Source organism: Ostrinia furnacalis, unplaced genomic scaffold (assembly GCF_004193835.3).
Source record: "Ostrinia furnacalis isolate ACB-3 unplaced genomic scaffold, ASM419383v2 OfSCF2669, whole genome shotgun sequence".
Classification (NCBI taxonomy): domain Eukaryota; kingdom Metazoa; phylum Arthropoda; class Insecta; order Lepidoptera; family Crambidae; genus Ostrinia; species Ostrinia furnacalis.
This window is the reverse complement of record NW_021132908.1, coordinates 31,611-59,319: the sequence shown is the minus strand read 5'-3', so window position 1 is coordinate 59,319 and position 27,709 is coordinate 31,611. Positions and strand designations below refer to the sequence as shown.

Genomic DNA, 27,709 nt, shown 5'->3' with positions numbered 1-27,709 from the left:
ATAAACGCGTTTTTTTCTGAAAAGATTCTGAGCTTCAGTTTTATAATTATGGTTAGCTGGTAGATGATGCCACATGGCATTAAGTTCGTATTTTGTACTGTTTTTATGTGTGTGCAATAAAGTTTTTAAATAAATAAATATTGAATCAATCCTGCCATGCCATTTATATAGAACACCCTGTATGAGAAAGTCTTAAAACGTATTCGTCTTTGGACTTTTCGAATGATTTGTGAAGGTTTAGTTTATGGGTGTTCGGCAGAAACTGTTTGTGAAGGGAAACGCAGGGGCGTGAGAATATTCTTTATTTATCACCACTTTTATTATCTTAACGGTTTGTAGTCGTCCTGGAAAGGAAAGATATTGTCAGAATCTTAGTTTTACTACTTTACCTATACGTTTATCATAGAAAAGACAGGTACGAAGGATAAGCATAAAATATTCCGCAGACTACAGACTTCTTATTGACCGTTAGCTTGGTTGACTTCTAATCTTTATGAGGAATCGGCTGATTCCAAATTGTAGAAGGTACCTAATATGCGTGTTCATACTGATTCATGCGGCGGCGTGGCGGCGCTGCATCTCAAAGATTGCGCCATATCGCGCGACGCCCTTTTTTTCCGCGGAAAAAGTGCATTGAAATTGCATACCTACCCTGCGGGGACAGGGTAGGTTATGTGGGGCTCACCAAGTCAGAAGGACAAAGGCATACCCACTAAAAATACCCCGGTGCTCCGTCATTCGCCTTAAGTGGGAAGATGGGATTCCGGACAAACCCTTCACTACCACAGTCCCTCCCGGCGATTGCCCGCCTACACGGCCCTATTGCCCCTCAGGACGGGGGGCGACGGGAGCAGCTAGGAGCACACAGGTGTTCCCGTCCGACGGTGGTGGTGGTCTGTGCAATGCAGGCGAGGGCGCCCCCACGCCCCCGGCCCGCTTGCCATCACCAAGGAGAGGAAACTGGAGGCGATCATATTTTCGCCTCCTCTAACCCCTCGGCCGTCTCCGGAGCGAGGGCGCGTTTGGATCATTTTCGCACCCTGCCGCAACTCTCGTGTGCCCGGCAGAGATATTTCTATGTAAGACAACGCAGCGACACCGCTCCGGCATCGCACCGCCGCCGCATGCAAGTGTGCTTTCGCTCTAACAGCCCAATTAAATTATCAGCCGACTAGAATCTGTAGTCTGCGGGGGTTCTAATGTCAAGAATTCTAATTACCTGGTTGAAATACCACCATTTTCTTCCAAAGAACAAATCGACACCGTTCGGGCCAGGTATACCGAACATCGGGCCCGATGGGTTAATGTTCATATGATTGCCGTCCATCTAAAATAATATGCAATACAATAAATACAAATATTGTTACAAAACTTGTAGAGGTAGGTAAGATCGTTTGACCAACATGACATGACAAATTTTCAGCAGTATTGGTCTGGCGTTCACTGGATCTTAGTCATCCAATGTTCTACTGATGCTTTTTTTTTAAATTTCCAACACACACTGTGTGAGACATGACAGTCCAGTATTCCGGAATCCTCCTGGGTCCTGCCAAACTGTATTACCGTGAGAACGAGCCCTTTCCATTTAAAAACACTTACGAAATGGTTCCACAAGTAATTCTGCTTGTATTTCTCCTTGTGCAAAGTGTAGGGGTTCCCCGGATTCTTATCGTAGTCAGAACTGTCCGACTCTGACTCAGTTTCGTTGCTGGTTTCTGAGCTTGTGGACCCGTGTAGTTTGTCACGGTCCCTGTATTTGTATCGGTTGTTTGTTCTTCTGGGGTCATTGTCCTGTGGTAATAAGAGAGTTATTTTTGCCCAAAACGCCAAAGATCCAATTTAAATAAACTGCTGAACTATTGTGTTGAGTCAGTTCTATGATTGTGATATTATTTTTATAGAGCAAAGAGCTATAATCACACCTGAGGGCCTAGTGTGAGTTTTCATCAAACGCGCTCACTAGTGAGTGCGTCAAAAAATGACATTAAATGTATGACGGATTGTTCAGCGCCCCTAGCGGGAAACGTTTAGAAAGTAAAACTTTCATACATTTTTTATACTGAGCGCGTTTGATGTAAACTGACACTCAGTCCACTGTGTGCTTACCATGAGTTTACGTTAGGTGTGCTCGCTAGCGACTGCGTAAAAAAATGACATTTAAATGTGTGACATATTGTGCAGCGCCCCTAGCGGCTACTTTCAAGAAATAAAATCTTCATAGAATTTTTTGACGTATTCGCTAGCGAGCTCACCTAACGTAAACTCATGGTAAGCACACTGATGTTAAGTTCTCACTTAATCTCTGCAGTAAGTATGTGGTTCCCTAATACCTGTACAGTAAATGCCTATTTAGTTTCGCCTTGGTGAGGCCCGAATATAGTGTTCGGAAAAAATATTTGCAGGTAATGTAAATCGCTTCCAGTTCCTAAAGTTCGCATTAATAAAACGTTAGCGAAACGCTTAGTCGGTGCTAGTGGAATTAGTTTTTAATGAAGAACTTTGTCTATAAATACCTCCGACTCGAGCGACGAAGACCTAAAAAGTGAATAGTACATTAATTTATTTAACGAAATTTTAATTTATAAAAATAGAAAAACAAAAAAACTTACTCGTCTAAGATTTCACTCGCATTGTTTTCCTCGTCCGAAACCTACGAAACAAAACAAAAATAAATGGAATTTAATCACGACTTATTTACGTTATGAAAACCATCAACAAAAATCTAAAATAAAAAATGTTATGTATTAAAAATATACCGATTTGTGTTGTGCTTCTTTTTGTAACGTGGATGCAAATCTGAAATAATTTTCAAAATAGTTTTACGTTTTGAACAATAAAATATTAATTTGAAAATTAAATAAAAAAATGGTTGAAATAAATTCAAAAATATTGGGAAAACAAAAAAGAGCAATAAAACCACATTTATACTCAATACTCAATCGTTTATACCTTGTACTTACTGTCTTTCATACGGAGGTCCGATCTCTATTACAATCTGAAAATGGCCAATTACACTTTTGTATCATACGTTCGTTCGTTTCAGCCAAATGACGTCCACTGCTGGACAAAGGCCTCCCCCATCGATTTTCTCAACGAACGGTCCTGCGATGCCCGCATCCAGGCACTTCCCGCAACCTTCACCAGATCGAAAATTAAAGAATCACGGGCTCAATTCCTATAAAATACAATAATTGTGTGCGTATAATGTACATTTTTGTTTGTAATTAATCGTTTTCTAATTATTAGAATAAGGAAATGTATCGTTCATAATTACTTCCATTATTTTATTAATTATTAACATAACTCACCACGTCTTTGTCCCTGAAAGTTAATTTAACGAGTTGTTATTTTCCAAATCAATGTAGTAATTACGTATTACAATTTCCAATGAAAATGATTCATTATTTATTGTTTGGAACTCAATAATAATACCTGTTTTGTTTTTTAATGTTTAATATAGCTTGAAGAATAGTGGATTCCTGAAATAAATAAAAAGGTTTTAAGCAAATAAATGTATTCTTATTCTTATTTCATGAATTTTATTATTATTTATTTGTAAGCAGTTAACATAAAAAACTAATATTATCAAGATTATTTGATCATACATACATTACATAATCTGCTTACAAAAAATGTTAACATTGCAATATTGATACAATTGCATTTCAACTTTTTAAAGTTAAACTACGACAGTTATATTTTCCAGGCAAAACCCCGTGATAACATAAAGATACATTAATGTCTTTCAACCTTCACAATCCGTGAATTCTTGAGGGACCTAATCTGTTGCTCGTATTTGTAACGCGTCAACGTTTGTGTTACACCATTATTCTTTGGGATCTCTTAGGATTACAGGTTGTAGTGACAGGCTACTTGGGTATTCCTTGTCTCGGACAGAGAGGTGACGTTTTTGAGGATTTGTCTTTCTGTCGTGAAAAACGAAAACCACCCAATAAAAAGTCTTCGCTGTCTTTTTTATCTGACTGCGGTTAAGTCAAAAGAATGAGTTGATGATATTATTACAAGTTGGTGATCTTACAGGATTCTGCATAACTAGACTCATTATAATAATGGTCACATTATTTGCTTTTTTACCCGACTGCGCCAGAAGGAAGCATTTTATTGCTCTAAAGTCTAAAGAAAATGACTCAGGGACGCAGGTCGGCTGTAGTTAGGACAATCTGTTCAAATAGGGATTCTTGGATGGCTCAAACTTTGAGTATAAGTGTGGTTTTGTACCCCAGTCGACGAAGCATGTCATGATGTCGTGGCCTGCGTGCCCAAGCAACTATACGCAGGGATAATATTACGCTCTTGTCGCGGAGTTTTGGCTGACGGGTAAGTAGGTATTTGTCGACACGAATAGAAGAAGATGGGACACAAACATTTGACATAATTATATGTTTCACATACTTACTTTATAAAGTCTATCAAATGTTAAAAATCAAGTCTGTTAGAATTTATAATGTTACTCACCAATAAACTGTTAGCCTTTCTGAAACCCGTGTATAGTATTCGTTGGGGAGTATTTCCATACCTGGAAAGAAATATGATGTTTAGGCTGAGTTGCACCACCTTATTTTAACCGTAACAATAACAATAGCCGATATAACGATAACCGATGCTTTTTGTTTGGAGTTTGACAGATATTTGACGTTTGTCAAAGTTAAAGTTATATGGTGCAACCCAGCCTTACTTTGACAAACGTCAAAAATCTGTCAAACTCCATACAAAGTTAAAGTAAAATGGTGCAATGCAGCCTAATAGCTGCAATACAAATGTAGTTCTTAATTCAAATCGTATATGGGTGGTCTTGTTTTCTAGCCTGATATTTGTACAACCAGGTATAAATTACCTACCTACATAAAATTTGTAAATTTATCATGTAAGTAACCTGTAAGGTTTTTAATGAGAAATAAAAATGTTCTTTAAACCTAAAATCTTCTAATGTACAAGAATCTTTCCAAAAGAGTTGCTGTGATGAATCCTCAGGTTATTTCTATAAAACTGGTAACATTGCGTATTCCTACAAAAAGGAAAGATTGTCAGATAGATAGTCATTGTGTGCAAAGTAGTGAAAAGAATGTAAAAAGAGCCTTTTATACGGACCTAGCTTTAAGGTTTTACAACCAGAGCTTATCTGTAGATATTGGCACAAATGTAAACTCGGAGGTTTCATCTTTCCTTTTTATTATCTTTCTCTACATTAAGTATATTAGGTAATATTATAATTATGATTATTATTTTATTTACGAAATGGTTGCAAAGAGTATAATATTATTCACAGAAAAAGAAACATAACATAAATCAAAAAGCCTTCCAAAAGTTCAAGACAAGCCATTATCATTAATTTTATTCCTCTCAAAAAATTAAACGCGTGTTTATCACTAGTTGAAATTGTCATTTAGGATACCTAGGATAAATGACATTTTAAACTAGTGTTTAACGCGCATTTTAACTTTAATAGGTTTTAGGATTAGATAGATTTTTGAAAGAAAAACGTCAATACAATACATTATTTTACAACTATAGTTCTATATCCACATGACGTCCACTGCTGGACAAAGGCCTCCCCCAAGGATTTCCACTACGACCGGTCCAGCGCGGCCCGCATCCAGGCACCTTCCGCGATGGTCCGAAAACAATAAAATTTTAGCTGGATCTGGTTTTGATGGCGGTAAACTACACTCGGCATCAAATAAATCGCACCTCCCGCGACAAGCACTTATCAAACGTATGCATCCCCACTTCCCACCAACGTTGGTACCATTTGAAAGCCTAGTTCTAAACTTCATTTCATTAAAGGAAAGGTTTTTACCCCAAAAATGTGTCTTTACAAGGATCCAGAGTCACTTCTTCAAAAAATAGGTAGTTACGCTATAGCTATTTTTTTGACTATAAAACTGTTAAGTTGGGATTAATCGCTATCCATCTGTTAAAGAGGACACGTTGAGATCTTTGTTTGGTTTTATAACCATAAAAATTGGTCTAATTGATCCCAGAGGTGAGCCCAAAGTGAGGTCTATTTTCAAGTCACATTTATGGTATATGTTAATCATTTATTTAGAAATGAAATGTATTTTTCTTTAAGGATATTTATTTTGCTTTCAAATAACACCAATATTGTTGGGGAAAATCTTTAAAGTTCGCGTCGCGGAAGGTGCGGTTTATTTGATGTTGAGTGTAGTTAATGATATTGAAAGTATAGATCGTTTCATCCACGAAGACGCGCAGGGTCGAGGGAAGCGGGGGGTGCGGAGAGTTTGATCATTGTTGGCATTGGCAGCGTTGCAATGAGGGTTTTCGCGAATGAAAAATCCGCCAGATGGCAATACGTAGACGCGAGGTCCAAATGCTGCATGATTGGTTATTTCAATTGACATGACATCGACAGATATGTCAAAATCCACCAATCACGCAGCAGTCAGACCCTACATCCACGTCCCGCCATCTAGCGGATCTTTCATTCGCGAAAACCCTCAATGGATATAGTTGTCCGTGAGTGCGGGCTAACTACTGTAGGCGCGCGAGTTCATGTCCATCGGGGCCTTACTTACTTACTTATTTACTTATACTTATACTTACTTATAAGTTGCAAAAAATATGGAATAAGTAGATAAGGTTGACCTACTTAATTGGTAATAATTATCGATATCGACATTAGCATAATTAGTTAGGTAACAGCACTACCGCATTCTTTAGGATGGACATGAACTCACGCGCCTACTGTACAATGATGGCGCTCGGATTGGTCGGATCATGCTCCCCGCACCCCGCGCTTCCCTCGACCCCGCGCGTCTTCGTGAATGAAACGAACTATTGATTCTACACTCACGTGATGGTTAGCTGTCCCAAGTTCCCATAGACGTTTCTCCCCACACTATCCTGAGGGTATTTCTGCGAAGACTGCAGCATCCCCTCCTCTGGCTGGATGAGGGTATGCCCCGGGACCTCTGGCTCTGTGTCTGGCAGATCTTCAGCGCTTTCTTGCTCAGATTGCTCAGATAGAACTGGTTCTTCGCTGATATCTCTTCGCTAGAAAACAACATTAGATCATTGGTTATCTTTCTAAACAACAGTGAGCAGTCAAAGTGGCATTATTTTAGTAAGCATTTATTTAGGCAACCAAACAAACTCGTACAAGGAAATAACTCATTTGTCTGGAGTCACATAATGTAAAGCTTATTAATCAAATGACTTTAGGTATATTGAGTAACAGTTTTGAAAGCCTAAATTAAATCCTGAAATATGGCATGTTTGGGGCTAACATACGAGTAATTGGCATCATTATTGGTACAAAGTAATGTTTACCTATTTATAAATTAAATCTAAAATAACGACAGTTTAGTCAAATAGACTAAGAGCTAGTGAACGCCAGACCTACGTCATTTTATATAAGCTGATATAAATATAAATAAATAATATAAATATCCTTGGACATTTTACACTGCGCTTCTAGTCCCAAACTAAGCAAAGCTTGTCAGTTTGATAGTTCGTCAGTTTGTCAGGATATTGGTGAATTATGAAGCAACAGCCAGACAATTTTGACAGATCCAACTCCTTGCTGACTTTTTATAAAATGACGTAGGTCTGGCGTTCACTGGCTCTTACTCTAAAAGAAAAATCATCAAACCGAAAAACTTATTCACCAGAATCTCCACAAAACACCTCTAATAATAAAACCGCGAAGAACATGTTAAACCTTTCACAGACTGTTCTTCAGCAAAGTTCTCAAAGATGTCTCCTCCACGAGGATTATCAAACTTACTCTAACAACTTCGTATGAGGAGTGAGAGTGCGATGAAATGAACGGAATGAGTGCCCTCTTTCAGTTGGTGAGAGATAAAACTTGGTCAGCGAGAATTAGTTTATTATACAGGGTGTGAGTTTAAGTAATAAGACGGTGGAGACTCTAACATCTTCATTAACTGTGGAAATTATGAGGCCAAATGCAGCTCACACCCGGGCAAGGTTTTGACCCAATATACATACCTACTGCGCCTGCCTATCCAGACATAACGCAAGCAATAGCAATCACAATTTAATACATACAAAACTTTCATCAAAGCTACTTTCTTATGGGAAATAAAATACTGGGACTAAAGCATAGAATCAAGTTGTATTTACCATAATTATACTTATGAAAAGTATGGTACAATATTGGTGAAATAAAAGTTCACGTTACAACGGACTCTACCAAAGAATACTTCTGTCAGTTTATAGATCACCTTGCAGAATAATGGCAGGAGAGATTCCTTCCCCGACTGCATAAGGTGTCGAAAAATTTATGGTCCACCTTTAAATTTTAATGTAAAGGACGTTAAAGTCGTCCTAATACGTATGTACAGTCGCGAAATGAAAAGGTTCGTCACCTTAGTGTCGGTCCCAAAAATGTGGAACTGCAAAATTCAAATTTTCTTACATTGATTTCAAGTCAGTGTCAGGTTGTATGTTAAAAAAAATCTATCAGAGATAATAATAATATATTGATGATGCATAAGATTATGATTATAATGTACACAAGATTCGTAATTTGTAACTGCGTGAATCATTTTTGATCAACATTATGTACATAACTACATACCCTGACACACTGACTTGCAAACAATGTAAGAAAATTTGAACATTGAAAATTTCGCGCCTACCTCAACGCATTCACCTTTCATCCTTTTAAAATGGCACGGAATAATTCTGTCTACATTTCCAAGTAACATCTGCCGATCTATGTTTTTCTTAAAATAAATGGGTAAAATGTTTTGGCTAACATGGCATCCCTAAATTCACTCACACAATAGACAAACGCCAAAATTTTGCGTCACAGTTTTGTTGTAGCGCGAGTTCCGTCCGCCTTTTTTTATAGGTCCATGATTATAACGAATTATGAAGAGAATCATAAACTTTACTTATTACTTGGATATAAGTAGTTTATAACGACCTGAGACAAGACAAACTGAATTAAACGTGGGAGAAGCTGCAGGAAAAGTCATAAAAGACTTAAGAAACGAATTTCCAATCTACAGGTTACTACACTAAGCGGAAGGTTACCTATACACACACGAAGTTTGTCTAACCTTCCGCCAAACACTCTGTATATTACTAATCTTAAGAAACAACCTTTCTGATTATGGGTAAGTATTTAATAAGAAAATTCTTAAAGGCGCACATTTTTTTAAAATTTATAGATTGAGTTACTTCCTTNGACGATATGATGGGATGTTCAGCGCCCCTAGCGGGAAACGTTTCAAAACTAAAATTTTCATATTTTTTTTATATTGAGCGCGTTTAATGTAAATTCACACTCAGCCCACTGATGTTAAGTGAGATGCAGTACCTATGTGGTTCCCTAATACCTGTACAGTCAATGCCTATTCAGTTTCGCCTTGGAGAGGCCCGAATATAGTGTTCGAGAAAGATATTTGCAGGTAATGTGAATCGCTTCCAGTTCCTAAAGTTCGCATTAATAAAAAGTTAGCGAGACGCTTAGTCGGTGCTAGTGGAATTAGTTTTTAACGAAGAACTTTGTCTATAAATACCTCCGACTCGAGCGACGAAGACCTAAAAGTGAAAAGTACATTATTTTATTAAACGAAATTTTAATTTATAAAAATAGAAAAACAAAAAACTTACTCGTCTAAGATTTCACTGGCATTGTTTTCCTCGTCCGAAACCTACGAAACAAAACAAAAATAAATGGAATTTAATCACGACTTATTTACGTTATGAAAACCATCAACAAAAATCTAAAATAATTAATGTTATGTCTTAAAAATATACCGATTTGTGTTGTGCTTCTTTTTGTAACGTGGATGCAAATCTGAAATAATTTTCAAAATAGTTTTACGTTTTGAACAATAAAATATTAATTTGAAAATTAAATAAAAAATGGTTGAAATAAATTCAAAAATATTGGGAAAACAAAAAAGAGCAATAAAACCACATTTATACTCAATACTCAATCGTTTATACCTTGTACTTACTGTCTTTCATACGGAGGTCCGATCTCTATTACAATCTGAAAATGGCCAGTTACACTTTTGTATCATAAGTTTTTTCGTTTCAGCCAAATGACGTCCACTGCTGGACAAAGGCCTCCCCCATCGATTTCAACAACGATCGGTCCTGCGATGCCCGCATCCAGGCACTTCCCGCAACCTTCACCAGATCGAAAATTAAAGAATCACGGGCTCAATTCCTATAAAATACAATAATTGTGTGCGTATAATGTACATTTTTGTTTGTAATTAATCGTTTTCTAATTAGTAGAATAAGGAAATGTATCGTTCGTAATTACTTCCATTATTTTATTAATTATTAACATAACTCACCACGTCTTTGTCCCTGAAAGTTAATTTAACGAGTTGTTATTTTCCAAATCAATGTAGTAATTACGTATTACAATTTCCAATCAAAATGATTATTATTTTATTGTTTGAAACTCAATAAAAAGTTACCTGTTTTGCTTTTGAATGTTTACTATAGCTTGAAGAATAGTGGATTCCTGAAAGAAATAAAAGGGTTTTAATTTTAAGTTTTATTGTTATTTTTATTTATTTGTTGCTTACAAACTAACATTAACATAAAAACTAACGTTAAATAGCGGCCGCCCGCGACTTCGTACGCGTGGATCCCGTTATACCCTCTTAAGGGTGGAGTTTCGTAAAATCCTTTCTTAGCGGATGCCTACGTCATAACATCTACCTGCATGCCAAATTTCAGCCCGATCCGTCCAGTGGTTTGGGCTGTGCGTTGATAATCACTATGTTAGTCAGTCTTTCCAGACAAAACCTCGTGATAACATAAAAATACATTAATGTCTTTCAACCTTCACAATCCGTGAATTCTTGAGGGACCTAATCTCTGACTCGTATTTGTAACGCGTCAACGTTTGTGTTACACCATTATTCTTTGGGATCTCTTAGGATTACAGGTTGTAGTGACAGGCTACTTGGATATTCCTTGTCTCGGACAGAGAGGTGACGTTTTTGAGGATTTGTCTTTCTGTCTTGAAAAAGGAAAACCACAAAATAAAAAGTGTTCACTGTCTTTTTTATCTAGCTGCGGTGAAGTCAAAAGAATGGGTTACTTACTCGTATCTTACAGACAGTTTAGTTAAAAATAACTTTATTTAACAAATTGTTGAAGTTCCTTGACATGTACAAAACATTTTGTAAAAAAAAAACATTTGATTGTCCCCAACAAAATAACACACAAAAAACACTGTCATAAATTGTACTTCTTCTTATTCATTTCGCTCTTGGCAGAGCGGTCGTGGTTACGTTGAGGGGTTGAGGCGTTAATAAATTGTACGGTTTAAATAATATACATAAATTATTATGTGCATATAAAGTTTCGTTCGTTTCAGCCAAATGACGTCCACTGCTGGACAAAGGCCTCCTCCAAGGTTTTCCACAATGCACGGTCCTGCGCTACCCGCATCCAGGCTCTTCCCGATATAAAGTTTATCAAATGTTAAATTTAATGAAGTCTGTTAAAATATAATGTTACTCACCAATAAACTGTTAGCCTTTCTGAAACCCGTGTACAGTATTCGTTGGGGAGTCTTTCCATACCTGGACAGAAATATGATATTTAGGCGGAGTTGCACCACCTTATTTTAACCGTAACAATAGCCGATATACCTAACGATAACCGGTGCTTTTTGTATGGAGTTTGAGAGATTTTTGACGTTTGTCAAAGTTAAAGTAAAATGGTGCAACCCAGCCTAATAGCTGTAATGCAAATGTAGTTCTTATTTCAAATCGTATAAGGGTGGTATTGTTTTCTAGCCCGATATTTGTACAACCGGGTATAAATTACCTACCTACATAAAATTTGTTAATTTCTCATGTAAGTAACCTGTAAGGTTTTTAATGAGAAATAAATGTTCTTTAAACCTAAAATCTTCTAATGTACAAGAATCTTTCCAAAAGAATTGCTGTGATGAATCCTCAGGTTATTTCCATAAAACTGGTAACATTGCGTTTTCTTACAAAAAGGAAAGATCGTCAGATGGATAGTCATTGTGTGCAAAGTAGTGAAAATAATGTAAAAAGAGCCTTTTATACGGACCTAGCTTTAAGGTTTTACACAGAGCTTATCTGTAGATATTGGCACAAATGTAAGCTCTGAGGTTTCATCTTCCTTTTTATTATCTTTCTCTTCATTAAGTATATTAGGTAACATTATAATCTTGATTATTATTTTGTTTACGAATTTTTTTTTATGTGACAGGACTGACAGGAGGCAAACGAGCAGACGGATCACCTGATGGTAAGTGATTACCGTCGCCCATAGCCACCCGCCCCCAGGGGCGTTACAAGTGCGTTGAAATGGTTGAAAAGAGTATAATATTATTCACAGGAAAAGAAACATAACATAAATCAAATATATTTCATAACATAAGACAAAGGCCTTCCACAAGAATTTCCACTACGACCGGTCCAGCGCCGCCCGCATCCAGGCACCTCCCGCGATGGTCCGAAAACAATAAAATTTTAGCTGGGCCTGGTTTTGATGGCGGTAAACTAGTTAATGATATTGAAGGTATAGATCGTTTCATCCACGAAGACGCGCAGGGTTGAGGGAAGCTGGGGATGCGGAGAGTTTGATCATTGTTGGCATTGGCAGCGTTGCAATGAGGGTTTTCGCGAGTGAAAAATCCGCCAGATGGCAATACGTAGACGCAGGTTCAAATGCTGCATGATTGGTTATTTCAATTGACATGACATTGACAGATATGTCAAAATCCACCAATCACGCAGCAGTCAGACCCTACATCCACGTCCCGCCATCTAGTGCGCGCTAACTACAATGATGACGCTCGGATTGGTCGGATCATGCTCCCCGCACCCCGCGCTTCCCTCGACCCCGCGCGTCTTCCTGGATAAAACGAACTGTTGATTCTACACTCACGTGATGCTTAGCTGTCCCAAGTTCCCATAGACGTTTCTCCCCACACTATCCTGAGGGTATTTCTGCGAAGACTGCAGCATCCCCTCCTCTGGCTGGATGAGGGTATGCCCCGGGACCTCTGGCTCTGTGTCTGGCAGATCTTCAGCGCTTTCTTGCTCAGACTGCTCAGATAGGGCTGGCTCTTCGCTGATATCTCTTCGCTAGAAAACAACATTAGATCATTGGTTAGCTTTCTAAACAACAGTGAGCAGTCAAAGTGGCATTATTTTAGTTAGCATTTATTTAGGCAACCAATAAGACAAAAATATATTCGTGCAAGGAAATAATGCATTTGTCTGGAGTCACATAATGTAAAGTATGTTTATTCAAATGATTGTAGGTAGGGTAAACCAGAGAGTGATTGCCCACTGGTAGTGATTGCCCGCTTTAAGAATAATATTGTCAGGTGCTGACTTTGAATCACTCTAGTTAGATTTGAATTTACTAAGTAGATGGCTCCGAGATCAATGTACAGTAGATTTAAAATTTACAATAGGAAACACTAAAAAAAAAATTTTGTTTTAAGATACTGGGCAATTACTGTGCTTTGATGTGGGCAATTAGTGTAAGTAATGGGCAATGACTGTACTTTTTGGAGGATTTTAAATTTATTTCAATATTTTCTAAGTTACGTAAGTTTTAACTAAAAACTGTTAATATTCTGTTTAACAGTTTATTGAGTTATAAGAAAAAAGTCATAAATGGTCGATAATTAAAATACTTTATTTAATTTTTCATCTCAATGTGTTTGAAATCTTTAAGTGGGCAATAGCTATACGGTTTACCCTATATTGAGTAACAGTTTTAAAAGCCTAAATTAAATCCTGAAATGGATAACTTCCAATTGACATCGGGCAAATTTGGGGCTAATATGACGACGAGTAATTAGCATCATTATTGGTGCAAACTTTACTCATTTCTTAAATTAAATCTAAATAAAGATAGTTTAGGCTGATTTGTACCACCTAACTTTAACCGTAACTCTAATAATAACTGGTGCTTTTTACATATTTTTGACGTTTGTTAAAGTTGAAGTAAGTTGGTGCAACCTTTTTTTTTTTTTTTTTTTTTTCGACTGGAAAATGCATTTTTGTTGCATACCCAATGGCTCTTGGGGGCCAATGGCAACCTAGCCTTAGAATATTATTATCATCAAACCAAAAACTTATTCACCAGAATCTGAACAAAAACACCTCTAAAAATAAAACCGCGAAGAACATGTTAAACCTTTCACAGACTGTTCTCCAGCAAAGTCCTCAAAGATGTCTCCTCCACGAGGATTATCAAACTTACTCTAACAACTTCGTATGAGGAGTGCGATGAAATGAACGGAATGAGTGCCCTCTTTCAGTTCGTGAGAGATAAAACTTGGTCAGTGAGAATTTATTTATTATACAGGGTGTGAGTTTGAGTAATAAGGCGGTGGAGACTTTAACATCTTCATTAACTGTGGAAATTATAAGGCCAAATGCAGCTCACACCCGGGCAAGGTTTTGACCCAATATACATACATACCTACTGCGCCTGCCTATCTAGACATGTGAATACATACGAGTAGCAATCACAATTTAATACCTACATACAAAACTTTCATCAAAGCTACTTTCTTATGGGAAATAAAATACTGGGACTAACGCATAGAATCAAGTTGTATTTACCATAATTATACTTATGAAAAGTATGGTACAATATTGGTGAAATAAAAGTTTACGTTGCAACGGACACTACCAAAAAATACTTCGGTCAGTTTATAGATCATCTTGCAGAATAATGGCAGGAGAGATTCCTTCCCCGACTGCATACGGTGTCGTAAAATTCATGGCACGGTTAAAATTTAATGTAAAGGACGTTAAAGTCGTCCTAATACGTATGTACAACAAAATTTACGTAAGTACTATGAGTTTGTTAAGACGGTTCCCGCAGAAGTACATCTGCTTGTTCTGGCTATTGGACATTTTGGACAACCTGTGAATTACCTATATAAAATTTGTAACTTTCCCTGTAAGGTTTTAAATGAGAAATGAATGTTCTTTAAACCTAATATAAGCTCCTCTTAACCTCCTGAGACCCCCGGTGTCACTCGTGACACTTGAGTATATGATTTTTTTACAGCGCCATTTATTGGTATTTATGAAAATTAATAAAAGTGTGTGAAACGTTGGAATATGGCACATATCAAAAAATGCTATGCCTCGCACGAAAGGGTTTTTGATTTTGTAAACATTAATTGAAATTTTGAATTCGCGCGACCGCCGACATGACACATTCCAAGAAAAGAAAATATTATTTAAAACAATTTTTTTTGTATTGTTTTGTGTTTTCTGTGTGCTACGGTAATATATCTCTCAGATTGTGCGATAAAACTATTAAAATGTTTCTATTGTAATAAGTATTTTCGTCAATTAATTCGAGTGTTACTGGTGACACTTTGGGCACTCGTGACTTGAAATATGGTCCTTTTTAGGATTGTCTGATGGTAACGTCAAGTCAATTTTATGCAACTTTGATGAGACAGATGATGAAAAAATTGATGCTTCATCCTCAGATCAGACCCTGGATATCATCCAAGACCAGAGTACTTGTCAATACCAATCAAATGAGTCAAAACTCGACAGAGTTACATCGTTTAGTCACAGAGTTTCTATGGCTACCTTCCGTCTCCATCATCAGATCAGCTCCATGACCTCTGTTATTGATGCAATTTACTAAATTGAAAACTCGTATCGAATCTTGATGGTAATTCTATTAAAACGACGATGTGGGAAGTTACTGGAGAGCACTAGACGAGCGGCGTAGAGCGGAAACCAGCTATGGTGGGTGAAAGAAAACATTTGAGAAGCAAATCCTACACTATTATTATAAACGTGAAAATTTTGAAGTGTATGTAACATCCATAATGTTTGTTACTCTGTCACGTATAAAGCACTTACTGAATGATTTTGATGAAACTGTCAAGGACAGGATTTAAAAGAAATTATAAAACAAAATATAAAGATGTCAGACTAGAACAAACGCAACACGGTTTTTCATTTTGCTCTTTTCGTATTATAACGAATTATGAAGAGTTAAAAAGTCATAAAAGACATAAGAAAATCACCAAGTAAGTACAAAATATTTAGCTAATATTTAGTAACATATTTAGCTGACGCAATGTCTATACAACGTGATGAACCATAATACATTAATGATTTTGAAACAAAAATAAGACAATTATTTATAAATCTGCTGACTTTACAAACGAATTTCCAATCTACAGGGTGTTTGGCGGAAGGTTACACTAAGCGGAAGGTTACCTATACACACACGAAGTTTGTCTAACCTTTCGCTAAACACCCTGTATATTACTAATCTTAAGAAACAACCTTTCTGATTATGGGTAAGTATTTAACCGATTGAGTCCCAGACGGCATTAATTAATGTCATAACAATTGATTATATCTATTGTGTCTAGATTCGCGGAGCTTAAAGGATTAATAAGTAAATTTTTAAAGGCGCAAAATTTTTAAAAATTTATAGATCGAGTTACTTCTAAGTTTTATCCTTGCACTGTAAAACCACACTAGACGTGCGCAGTCGATATTCACGTAACCACCTTGAACGTGCTGAAAATTGGTCGATGTTATTGGATTTTGACCCTAATCCATACTGGGATAAGAATTTGTATCGCTAAACTTTCTGTTGCATGCAAAAGCTATGGTATTTCAAAAATATCGTTAGAGCTTTGTGAGTAAAAATAATTGCACGTGGAGATTTTTTTTCTTTTTCTATGGTACGTACGCGTACTTTTTATAACAACAATATTGTTATGGTCCTATTAAAAACAAGTTGCAATATGGGAAATTTGTATAGGAGAAAGTTTAAGGCGGTTATCACACTGCGCCGCGCTCCGCCGCGGAGCGCGGGGCGACAGATTTAATCATTGTATGCAAGTACCTCAGTTTGTATAGAAAACACGCGCGGCACTTCACACTGACAACGTGTCAATCCGCGGCGGAGCGCGGCGCACTGTGATAACCGCCTAATTGAAAGAATGTAGCTCTACATACTCGTATAAAACGACTTCACTAAACTTGACACCACATTACTACTGTACTAATTCGTGCGTTTATTCAGATTTCCTAAGGTTTCCAATAAACTTTTTTTGGTCTCCTATAAGCGCTGTAAGCCGCGGACATCGTCACGTTATAGCTTACTTTAGAAATATACCTACTGTTGTGGTTTCCTTCAGACGTTGGCGTATTTGTAGGGCAGCGGACTTGATGGTGATTGAAAAGAGCGTGTTTCATAAATTCACTTTATTGTCAGATCTGCACAATTTAAGTTAAATACAGCACAAGCGTAAAGGCAGGAGTAAGAGAAAGCGCACACCGTTGATTTTTCGTCGGCCGATAGTTTAGTCGGGCAGTTGATCAGTATGGGCATGTATGGGAGTGCGCACACTACGCCGATTCGATTTGGCCGATTCTTCATACAAATTAAAATCGGGCACAACTATCGGCCAACTAAAAATCAACGGTGTGCGCCTACTCTAAGAGTTGCTACTAGGCGCGATGGCGCGCAAATACAGACGTCACAAGAGCGAACGAATGAATGATATTAAAATCTTAATGTTGGAACCCAACAGTATTGACACTATGGACATAGACAGAAACGCGGGACGCCGACGTCGTACGCTGCGTATAGCGTTTAGCGTATGATGTGTTTCGTACGATACGTCCGATGCGTACGATACCGACAAGTGGACGCTTACTTTAATAGAACGTTGGATGTTGACGTTGTAGCCGCGTATAGCGTTTCATAGGAAACCGTACCCAGCCTAATCAAGCACCCAAAATCCGAATAGTTCTTGTTTAGCACTAATTAATGCCGTTTGAAATATCCAGCAAATTAGGGTTCATTTTAATTGCCGAGCAGCGGTTTTCCGAAAATTATTTGTAATTTCACCTCCAATTAAGCCTAACATGGATGTGAAATAACAGATTTATTGGCAAATCGGATGGTAGGGATGAAAATCCGCTGGAATAAATTAATGAGTAACAAGCTCATTAATCCTTCAAGGCCCGCGAATCTAGACACAATAGATAATCAATTGTTATGACATTAATGAATGCCGTCTGGGACTCAAGCGGTTAATAGTTTGCTTCTGTAAATAACGTTAAGAGTTTTGATTTTTGATATAATAAGTAAGTGGACTTGGTGACATTTTTGCGAAACTGCGAAGAAGTCCACCTCTGTAAATATCTTTCGCCCGTATTCACAAGCATTGCTATGAGATCTCACAGTACGCGTGGACGCACAGGGTGAACCACGAACCAATCACAGAGCTCCATTCAACGCTGTGCATTTGATTTTCTGCTTCACATAAGCAAGCATCGTTTGTGAATACGGGCGTTAGTATTTTTCTTAAAACTAACTTACTCATACACCCTGTACTGTACACACCCTTTCATAAAAAAAAACATTGAAACATGAAATTTAAATAATGTAGTCCGTGTTACCCAGAGTAGCCAAAAAGTTCGTGAGACGTTTTTGTTACAATAAAATTGGAATAAAGTTTTGTTGTCAATTTTGGGTGTCATCAACTGTTTTGGTAAAGACAAGAAATATTACTAATGTAGTTACTTTACTTAAATAAATAGCCAATATTATTGTTATAATTTTTAGTGAATGTATAAAGCTTTTTTGATTGGATTCATATTCTTCTTCTTACGCATTTTGTGGAAAAGGAGAATGAACTTAACATGAACCGAACGAACTCACAAACTTCTTACCAGAATTACTTTATCAATATTTATTAACTGTTAAAGAACTAGTATTGATACAAACAACGGCAAATATCAACCCTATCAGTTTCTTGGAACAAAATGAAATATCGGGGACAAAACTTTCGATACGACATAAATGAAATTGCTTCTAATATTAAGGCGGTTACTAAGGGCTTGTCACACTGAGATGCCAAGAAATCAACAAATGAAATTAATCCATTAACGACGAAAAACACATCATCAGGGTTTTAACCCTGAAAACAAAATTAACTTTCATTATCTAACTGTGAAATAAGTATTTCGTGGCATTGAAATAAATTACTAGTGATACAAAAGGGAAGTGGACCCACCAACCAATTCACACACTTATCAAATGCCGTCAAAACGCGTCTCTCCCATAGATTTTGTATGGGAAATCGAATTACGATGAAGTCATTCGCGAACTCAATTGACCAACAAACTTATTGATTTAAAACCTACTTTTACAGGGCTAGATTGAAGTGTATTCTTAAAGATGAAGTGTATTTTGAATGGTGTCGACTAGGTACGCAATTTGATTCTGAAATAGTGTAACAAACGATGTCAGTTACTTTAAATAGATGATAAACTTAATTCAATTAATAAAGACGACAGTAATATGTTAGTATTTACTTTAAATTATTATCATGGCAATGTTATTAACATGGCAACACCAAATGTGTTCAGTATAAAAGCCATGGACGCCCATTTTACCCTCTCCCCCTATCCGTCCCCCGGACACGGCCTGAGCCGAGGTCCGAGCCTACCGTGGCGCCCTCAGGCCGCGTCCGTAGTCCCCTCGATCGGGCCCACTAGAGTGAGCCCGCCGTAGGCTGGACTTTGGTCCAACACCGCGGTGGGCAACCCTCTAGTTGGGTTCGCCACTGATCGGGCGCCTTATGCGCTCGATACGGCCCGATCGCGAACGTCTGTCTGCGACCGACGCGGACGAGCCTGGGCTTCGCTTCGCGAAGCCCACACTCGGCCTCGTCGGCACGCGCACCGACGATCGCCAAACGGCTAGAGTACCTTCTGTACTCGCCACTCTGCCCGGTGAAGCTGGAAAAGCTCCTCAAGCTACCAGCGCGCGTGCCTTCAAAAAAAAAAATTACCCTCTCTTTTCTTTTCGATACTTCGCTGCGCACTGTGTGTTAGGAGGCAGACATTATACCTTCCTCGTATAATACCCACATATGATAATAATATACGTTCTAACGTATTTTTCATATTTAAATTTGTATTTTTCTTTTCGCCCGTATCCTATTTCCAATAGTATATTTATGTTGGCACCCTAGTGAGAAAGGCTCTGATAATATAGGACTTTCTCGATGATAGTTTGCTTTGAAGTTGAAGCCAAGTGCTTATTTATCGTTAAGTAACTTCTACTTAAGTATTATCGATGCGGCTCATTTGCTTGGAATGAATTATTAATGTGTAATAATATACTGAAATCAGTTCGATTTATATTACAACACGTGCTGGCATTTAGGAAGGTACAGTTTAAATTTATAGAATGAGGACTACTTTAATGATGATGATATGACAAATTTGATGGTATTTAATAAAAATATGACTCAATATCTATCATAACGTGTAACAAGTACTAAAATCTATTGAAAATACTAGCGGCCGCCCGTGACTTCGTACGCGTGGATCCCGTTTTACACTTTTAGAGTGTCCGTTCGTTCTTAATGAGCACCTACGTTCTAAAAGGAATCCCCATGCGAAATTTGAGACTCCTAGCATTTGTAGTTTCTGAAATTTCGTGAGTAGTCAGTGACCTTTCGCTTTTATTAAAATAGATAAAAAAAATGAATATTCACTTGAAGAAAAGTCTCGCATTATGTTCTAGATCCAATTTTAAGACTGCTGATGATATAAAGTTCTTTATACTTAACACGTGTAAAACTAATTACTAAGTCGACCAGTAATTTCGTCAGACGCCTTTTAGGGTAAATTCTGTAACCCATTCAAAGCTCCGGTTGAGACATAATTAATGACTTCAGGTTTCTAGATACTTATTAGTNAGCTGCCCGCTGGTGCCGCTGGTTTCGAGAACGGGTCTGCGTTGCCCGCCCCGCTCCTGCGCCGCCGCCGCCGCCGCCCCGCTGCCCGCTAAGTTCGAGGCTGAGGCCTAAGAGTTGCTACTAGGCGCGATGGCGCGCAAATACAGACGTCACAAGAGCGAACGAATGAATGATATTAAAATCTTAATGTTGGAACCCAACAGTATTGACACTATGGACATAGACAGAAACGCGAGACGCCGACGTCGTACGCTGCGTATAGCGTTTAGCGTATGATGTGTTTCATACGTATGTCCGATGCGTACGATACCACAACGATACCGACAAGTGGACGCTTACTTTAATAGAACGTTGGATGTTGACGTCGTAGCCGCGTATAGCATTTCATAGGAAACCGTACCCAGCCTAGTCAAGCACCCAAAATTCGAATAGTTCTTGTTTAGCACTAATTAATACGGTTTGAAATAGCCAGCAAATTAGGGTACATTTTAATTGCCGAACAGCGGTTTTCCGAAAATTATTTGTAATTTCACCTCCAATTAAGCCTAACATGGATGTGAATTAACAGATTTATTGGCAAATCGGATGGTAGGGATGAAAATCCGCTGGAATAAATTACTGAGTAATAAGCTCATTAATAGTTTGCTTCTGTAAATAACGTTTAGAGAAATTTTTGTTTTTATACAATGTGAGTGGACTTGGTGATATTTTTGCGAAACTGCGAAGAAGTCCACCTCTGTAAATAAATATCTTTCGCCCGTATTCACAAACATTGCTATGAAATCTCACAGTGCGCTTCGACGCACAGGGTGACACACGAACCAATCTCAGATCTCTATTCAACGCTGTGCGTTCCATTTTTTGCTTCACATAAGCAAGCATCGCTTGTGAATACGGGCGTTAGTCTTTTACATAAAATTAACTGACTCATACACCCTGTACGGTGTGCACACCCTTTCATAAAAAAAAACACTGAAATAATGTTGACTATCATTATAACACACCTCAGCCTCATATAAATATTTCGTGTTACCCGGAGTAGCCAAAAAGTTCGTGAGACGTCTTTGTTTCAATAAAATTGGAATAAAGTTTTGTTGTCAATTTTGGGTGTCACCAACTATTGATGATTAACTGCTTGCTGTACATTTTAAAGGCAAAAAATATTACTAATGTATTTTAAGCTTTTTTGGTTTGATTCATATTCTTCTTCTTCTCCTTACGCATTTCTTGGAAAAAGAGGAATGAACTTCTTAACATGAACAGAACGAACTCACAAATTGCTTCTTACCAAAATTACTTTATCAATATTTATTAACTGTTAAAGAACCAGTATTGATACAAACAACGGCAAATATCAACCCTATCAGTTTCCAGGAACAAAATGAAATATCGGGGACAAAACTTTCGATACGACATAAATGAAATTGCTTCTAATATTAATGCGGTTACTGAGGGCTTGTCACACTGAGATGCCGAGAGATCAATAGGTAATTACTGCTCCAGCAATTTATTTAATAATGATAAACAACATAACAAAACAGTAACAGATTGCATCCATGTTAAATTATAATTTTTCCTATAGTACAATACACACAGGAAATAAATAACACGAAAACTGTGAATGAAAGCTTTGATATCATTAAAAAATTAGGCGAAAAAGTGACCTCATCTAGCTTATCAACCATAGGTATTATGGACAAAATCTATAGGAGAACGCGTTTTGACATCTCTTTTAAGTTTGGCAACTGACTCATTGTGGTTGTGGTGCAACTCACAAACGACCTGAAACTCTGATATGGGACCAATATTCTTGCTTCACTAGCGGCTGAGTTATTTATTTATTACATAACTAGCGACCCGCCCCTGCTTCGTACAGCTACAATGTATTACTTCCTCTTGAATCACTTTAAGTTAAAAAAAAAACGCATCAAAATCTGTTGCGTAGTTTTAAAGAGCTTCCTCTTTGTGGATAAAAAAAGCATAATAATAATATAGGGATAGACAGACAGCGAAGCTACTTTGTTTTATAAATAATAATTATGTACTGATTGTAACCGTTACATCTTTGATTAGTACCTAGTGTCTTAAATCCTCTTGAGATTTGCCCAGCAGACACTACCTTATATTATTCTGTAGAAGTCTAGACTTATAAAAAAAGGTTTCGAAGTATTATAATAAAGTTTTCGAATGGGTAAAATTAATAGAATTCAGAATATTTACCTGGCACCCAAGTGATAAACGCTCTGATAATATAAGACTTTCTCGATGATAGTTTGCTTTGAAGTTGAAGCCAAGTGCTTATTTATCGTTAAGTAACTTTCTACTTAAGTACTATCGATGCGGCTTATTTGCTTGGAATGAATTAATAATGGGTAATTATAATAATATACTGAAATCAGTTCGATTTATATTCCAACACACGTGCTGGCATTTAGAAAGGTACAGTTTACATACAGAATGTGGACTACTTTTATTCACAACACAAATATGACTAATTTGATAGTATTTAATAAAAATATGACTCAATATCTATCATAACGTGTAACAAGTACTAAAATCTATTGAAAATACTAGCGGCCGCCCGTGACTTCGTACGCGTGGATCCCGTTTTGCCCCTTTATAAGTGGAGTTTCGTAAAATCCGTTCTTAGTAAGCACCTACGTTCTAAAAGGAACTTGAGACTCCTAGCATTTGTAGTTTCTGAGATTTCGTGATTAGTGAGTCAGTCAATAAGTGACCTTTCGCTTTTATAGATTTAATAGAACATTAAAAAACAATGGAATTTCACATGAGAAGAAAAGACTCCCATTGTCTTCTAGAACCAATTTTAAGACTGCTGATGATATTAGTACTTTATACTTAACACGTGTAAAACTAATTACTAAGTCAGCCAGTAATTTTGTCCGACGCCTTTTAGGGTAAATTCTGTAACCCATTCAAAGCTCCGGTTGAGACATAATTAATGACTTCAGGTTTCTAGATAATTATTAGAGTTACCTTCCGAAGCCCAATGCTCATGGGAACCAAGTTAGAGCAAACAAATTTGAAGCTTAAGTGAAATCTCGCTTACGTGTGAAGTCTCAAAAATACCCCCCCCCCGTGCCACTTCCTTCCCTCAGGCACTGACTGAGTTTACATAAACTTCATCGCTAGCGAGTACGTCAAAAAATCTAAGACGATTGTAGTTCTTGAAAGTAGCCGCTAGAGGCGCTGAACAATCTATAATACATTTCAGAGAGCCTAGTGTGAGTTTACATCAAACGTTGCCGCTAGCGAGAGCGTCAAAAAATCTATGTAGGTTTTATTTATTTATATTAGGAAGACCAGGGTTTACATAATTAATTATTTTACAATTAATAGCACTTGATAACCACTTATAGGACCACTTTAGTTCTTGAAAGTATCCGCTAGGGACGCTGTACAATCTGTCATACATTCAAAGTCATTTTTTTACGCAGTCGCTAGCGAAGACGTTTCATGTAAAGTCACAATAAGCCCCAGGACATTTTTTTAACTATAGGTACTCTAGTTATTATTAGTTATCACGTACTACGAGTAATATTGGATTGTACTTTTGATAATCAAACTTCATAGTTGCTCCACTAAACACAATATCATGTTTGCTTCAGGGTTCAAGTGTTCACCATCTTCTAATATTACTGAGACATAATACATTGTAGTATATCACCTATATGACCGCCTTAGGCTAATAATTTTCAAGCAACATCCTAGGTAATTGGCAACTAGAGTCACAGTGGAGGTAAATTGAGAAGATATTATTATGATTATTAATTATGATTATTGATTATTATATTATGATTATTATAATGATATTTTCTATTTCTGTTTATTGATAAACAAGCATTACTGAGGCTCTAAATGTGAAAACATGTTAATGGTTATAAGTTTTCTAAAATGTTAGTCTACATAGTTTCTACACTGTATTGTTTTCCTTGTAAAATAAAAATAAAATAAATAAATAGATTAAATGATATATAGAATATTTGTACACCTTTTTTTTTATAAAACAATCTTTTTTTTAATCCACAACGAGCCACTCCGAGCTCTTGGCCTGTATCTCACCAGACCAACCAAACCGAACAGAAAAATCTGCCCCCACAGGGAATCGAACCTGGGACCTCTGCGTCTGAATCAGGTGGTCTTACCACTAGACAACAGAGGCGGTTCCAGACAACCTAGAGAACCGCATTTTATAGCACTATGATAACTACAGAAGTCGTAGTGTAGGCAGATCCCCCTCTGGCACGATCTGACGAAGTTTACGGGAAGTGAATAGATGCAAGTAGTGCAGGACGGTCGCAGTGCAAATCCTTGGGGGAAGCCTTTGTCCAGCAGTTGACGTCATTTGGCTGAAAAGAACGAACTACAGTGTGCTAACCATGAGTTTACTTTAGTTTTTAGTTTTTACTCGATAGCGAGAGTGCGTCAAAAAAAATTATGAATGTTTTTAGTTCTTGAAAGTACAATATGTCATACATTTAATGTCATTTTTTACGCAATCGCAGTTGCTCGAAGGCTAGGAACACACCTAAGGGACGATACCCATTGACCGGCACGCGTCGGAGCGCACTTACACGGCCGTACAAGTATTTTATTAACAGTTCTTAGTCGTAATTGCTTACAACAGATTAACTGACAATTCAATTACGGATACGAGCGTATTCCAGCGGATACGCGCACAGACGCGCGCATTCCACCGCATTTTTGGCGAAACAACCGCTGCGCTGCGCCATTAATAGGCTAGTTGCCTAAAAAAATTTTTTTAGTCCGTAATGTTTAATATCAAAAAATATTGGACACATATATTTTTATTTGTCAATCTAACAAATAATTACATAGTTATGGTGCGTTGAAGTTGCGCACGACGTCACAACGTGCGGCATTTTTAAGCAAGCGTTGACGTCACGGGCCTCTTCTTATGAACTTTGGGGCGCTTTATCTCTAAATTTTCATTAGTTTGAAAAAGTGTAAAATACGTGTAGAGTATTTTTTGATAATTTAACTGACGGACTAATTAAAACTCTTGCTTTTTGACCCAGGCAACATCCCCATTATTGTGAATTCAATGTAATAATGTAAACTCATGGTAAGCAGTAAGCACAAAGAAGGGCTTACTTTATGCATCTCCATTTTGTGCTAACGCCATAGGTAGTCGAGTTACTATCGATTTTATGTTACACTCGTTACGGGTAACAACCCTGCCTCTTACGGTCAGCCTTAGCCATACCTTACCTTATACAGGGTGATAATGAAAATTGATAATAGTGATAGACTATCTACACTGTAGATTTTACAGCATGCTTTAAAAGTTATTTGAGTTTATAAATAAAAGTTATACTTACGTCTGGCTTAAAATAAATTTTAAAAAGTTTAAGTATAATTATTGTTTGTGTGATGAAAATTTCGGTGAAAATTTTAACTGTCAAACTATCACAGTTCATAAAACACAGCCTGATGACAGACACACAGGTCATAGACGGACAGTGAATTTTTTACCCTTTGGGTACGGTAAGGAAAGTAAATAATAACGCGATATCAAAATTAATGAGACAATAAACAAAAAATACCTTCAAAATAGGTATAACTTTATTTACAACCAAATCATGGTCAGCTTGCACGAAGACCTGAAACAAAAATGATAGAACTTATTGATCTCTGTTTTAATAAATGCCGCGGAAGTAATTCTAAGATACAGCAATTAAAATATCCTTCAAAGGAACTTCAAGAGCCGGAAGTGCTACAATATCATCCTATTAAACGGTGCTGCCATTCGCAAATTGTTGATGCTTGATTAATTTTGAAGATTGCCCTTTTATTAGGGCAATAATCTGTTTGTTTATCTTTTCTATTTCAACAGGTTGAAACAGCGACCTTTTGAATTAAAAAACAACTCATAAAACTTTTTTATTTTTGCAAATAGGCTTTTAAAAAGTACTTTTACACATTCCGGTATTAACCCTACCACTGCTTCGGCACTATAAATGAGCCGGTGCTGAGAAGAAGCAGGGCAAGAAACTCAGTCACTATTGTCAGCCTCCGAACAAATTGGCAGTTAGATGCCAAAACCGTTTTGCTGTTTACGTACCAAGCCCGCTGACATGATTGAGTCAATCTGTTCAGGTGGGGATTCTTAGATAACTCAAACTTAGAGTGCAAGTGTGGTTTTGTTCCCCAGTCGATAAAGCACGTCATGATGTCGTGCCCTGCGTGCCCAAACAACTGCACGCAGGAAGATTAAGGTTGCACCATCTTACTTTAACTTTGACAAACATCAAAATCTGTCAAAATCTATACAAAAACACCGGTTATCGTTAAAGTTACGGTCAAAGTTAGGTGGTGCAACTCAGCCTTTAATGAATGCTACTGACAACACCGTATAGGTTTGTTGTCGACATAACAAGAAGATAGAAGGTGTAAATTGTCGACATGATTATTATAAAAGAAAGCCGCCGTTACCAAGCCTACGGTCACGTCATGTAGAGTCCTTTAGGCTACAAGTGTACATGGCATTAATAGACAACCCGTATTACCTAAGCCTAAGGCCGGGTTGCACTATCTTATTTTGACTTTATCAAATATCAGAAATCTGTCAAACTCCATACAAAATACACGGTTAAAGTTAGGTTGTGCAACTCAGCCTAAGTCTTAAAGTTTGTTCATAATATTCGACAGCGAGAAACTAACTACACTCTCTAACAATGAACACATTGTTTGGGCATTCATACTAAGTAACTTTGAAATACATTAAGTGACTTAAAAACTTTCAGTTGAGATTTAACTATACGTACCTATTTAGCACTTAAGAGCACAGATGCACTCTCTGGTTATACAGGGTGTTTGGTAAATGGTATATAAAGCCGACACTAGCCTGATGATATAACATATTTTCAGACTTCACTATACTACCTAGTTAACATAGGCTAGTGT

General features: G+C 37.3%; 1 protein-coding gene across 1 annotated transcript; it reads right to left on the bottom strand.

Moving 5' to 3' along the window:
* Window positions 1-26,882, bottom strand: LOC114356140 (uncharacterized). Its single transcript, XM_028309243.1, has 13 exons — window positions 26,868-26,882; window positions 26,350-26,406; window positions 12,913-13,112; window positions 11,510-11,570; window positions 10,452-10,498; window positions 10,326-10,338; window positions 9,978-10,012; window positions 9,775-9,814; window positions 9,628-9,668; window positions 9,534-9,555; window positions 1,600-1,791; window positions 1,220-1,327; window positions 1-344 (listed from the first exon to the last, which is right to left on the bottom strand). The coding sequence occupies exons 1-13, from the start codon at window positions 26,880-26,882 to the stop codon at window positions 321-323; spliced, it is 855 nt and encodes a 284-aa protein (XP_028165044.1). The 3' UTR covers window positions 1-320.
* Between the last annotated feature and the right edge of the window lie 827 nt (window positions 26,883-27,709).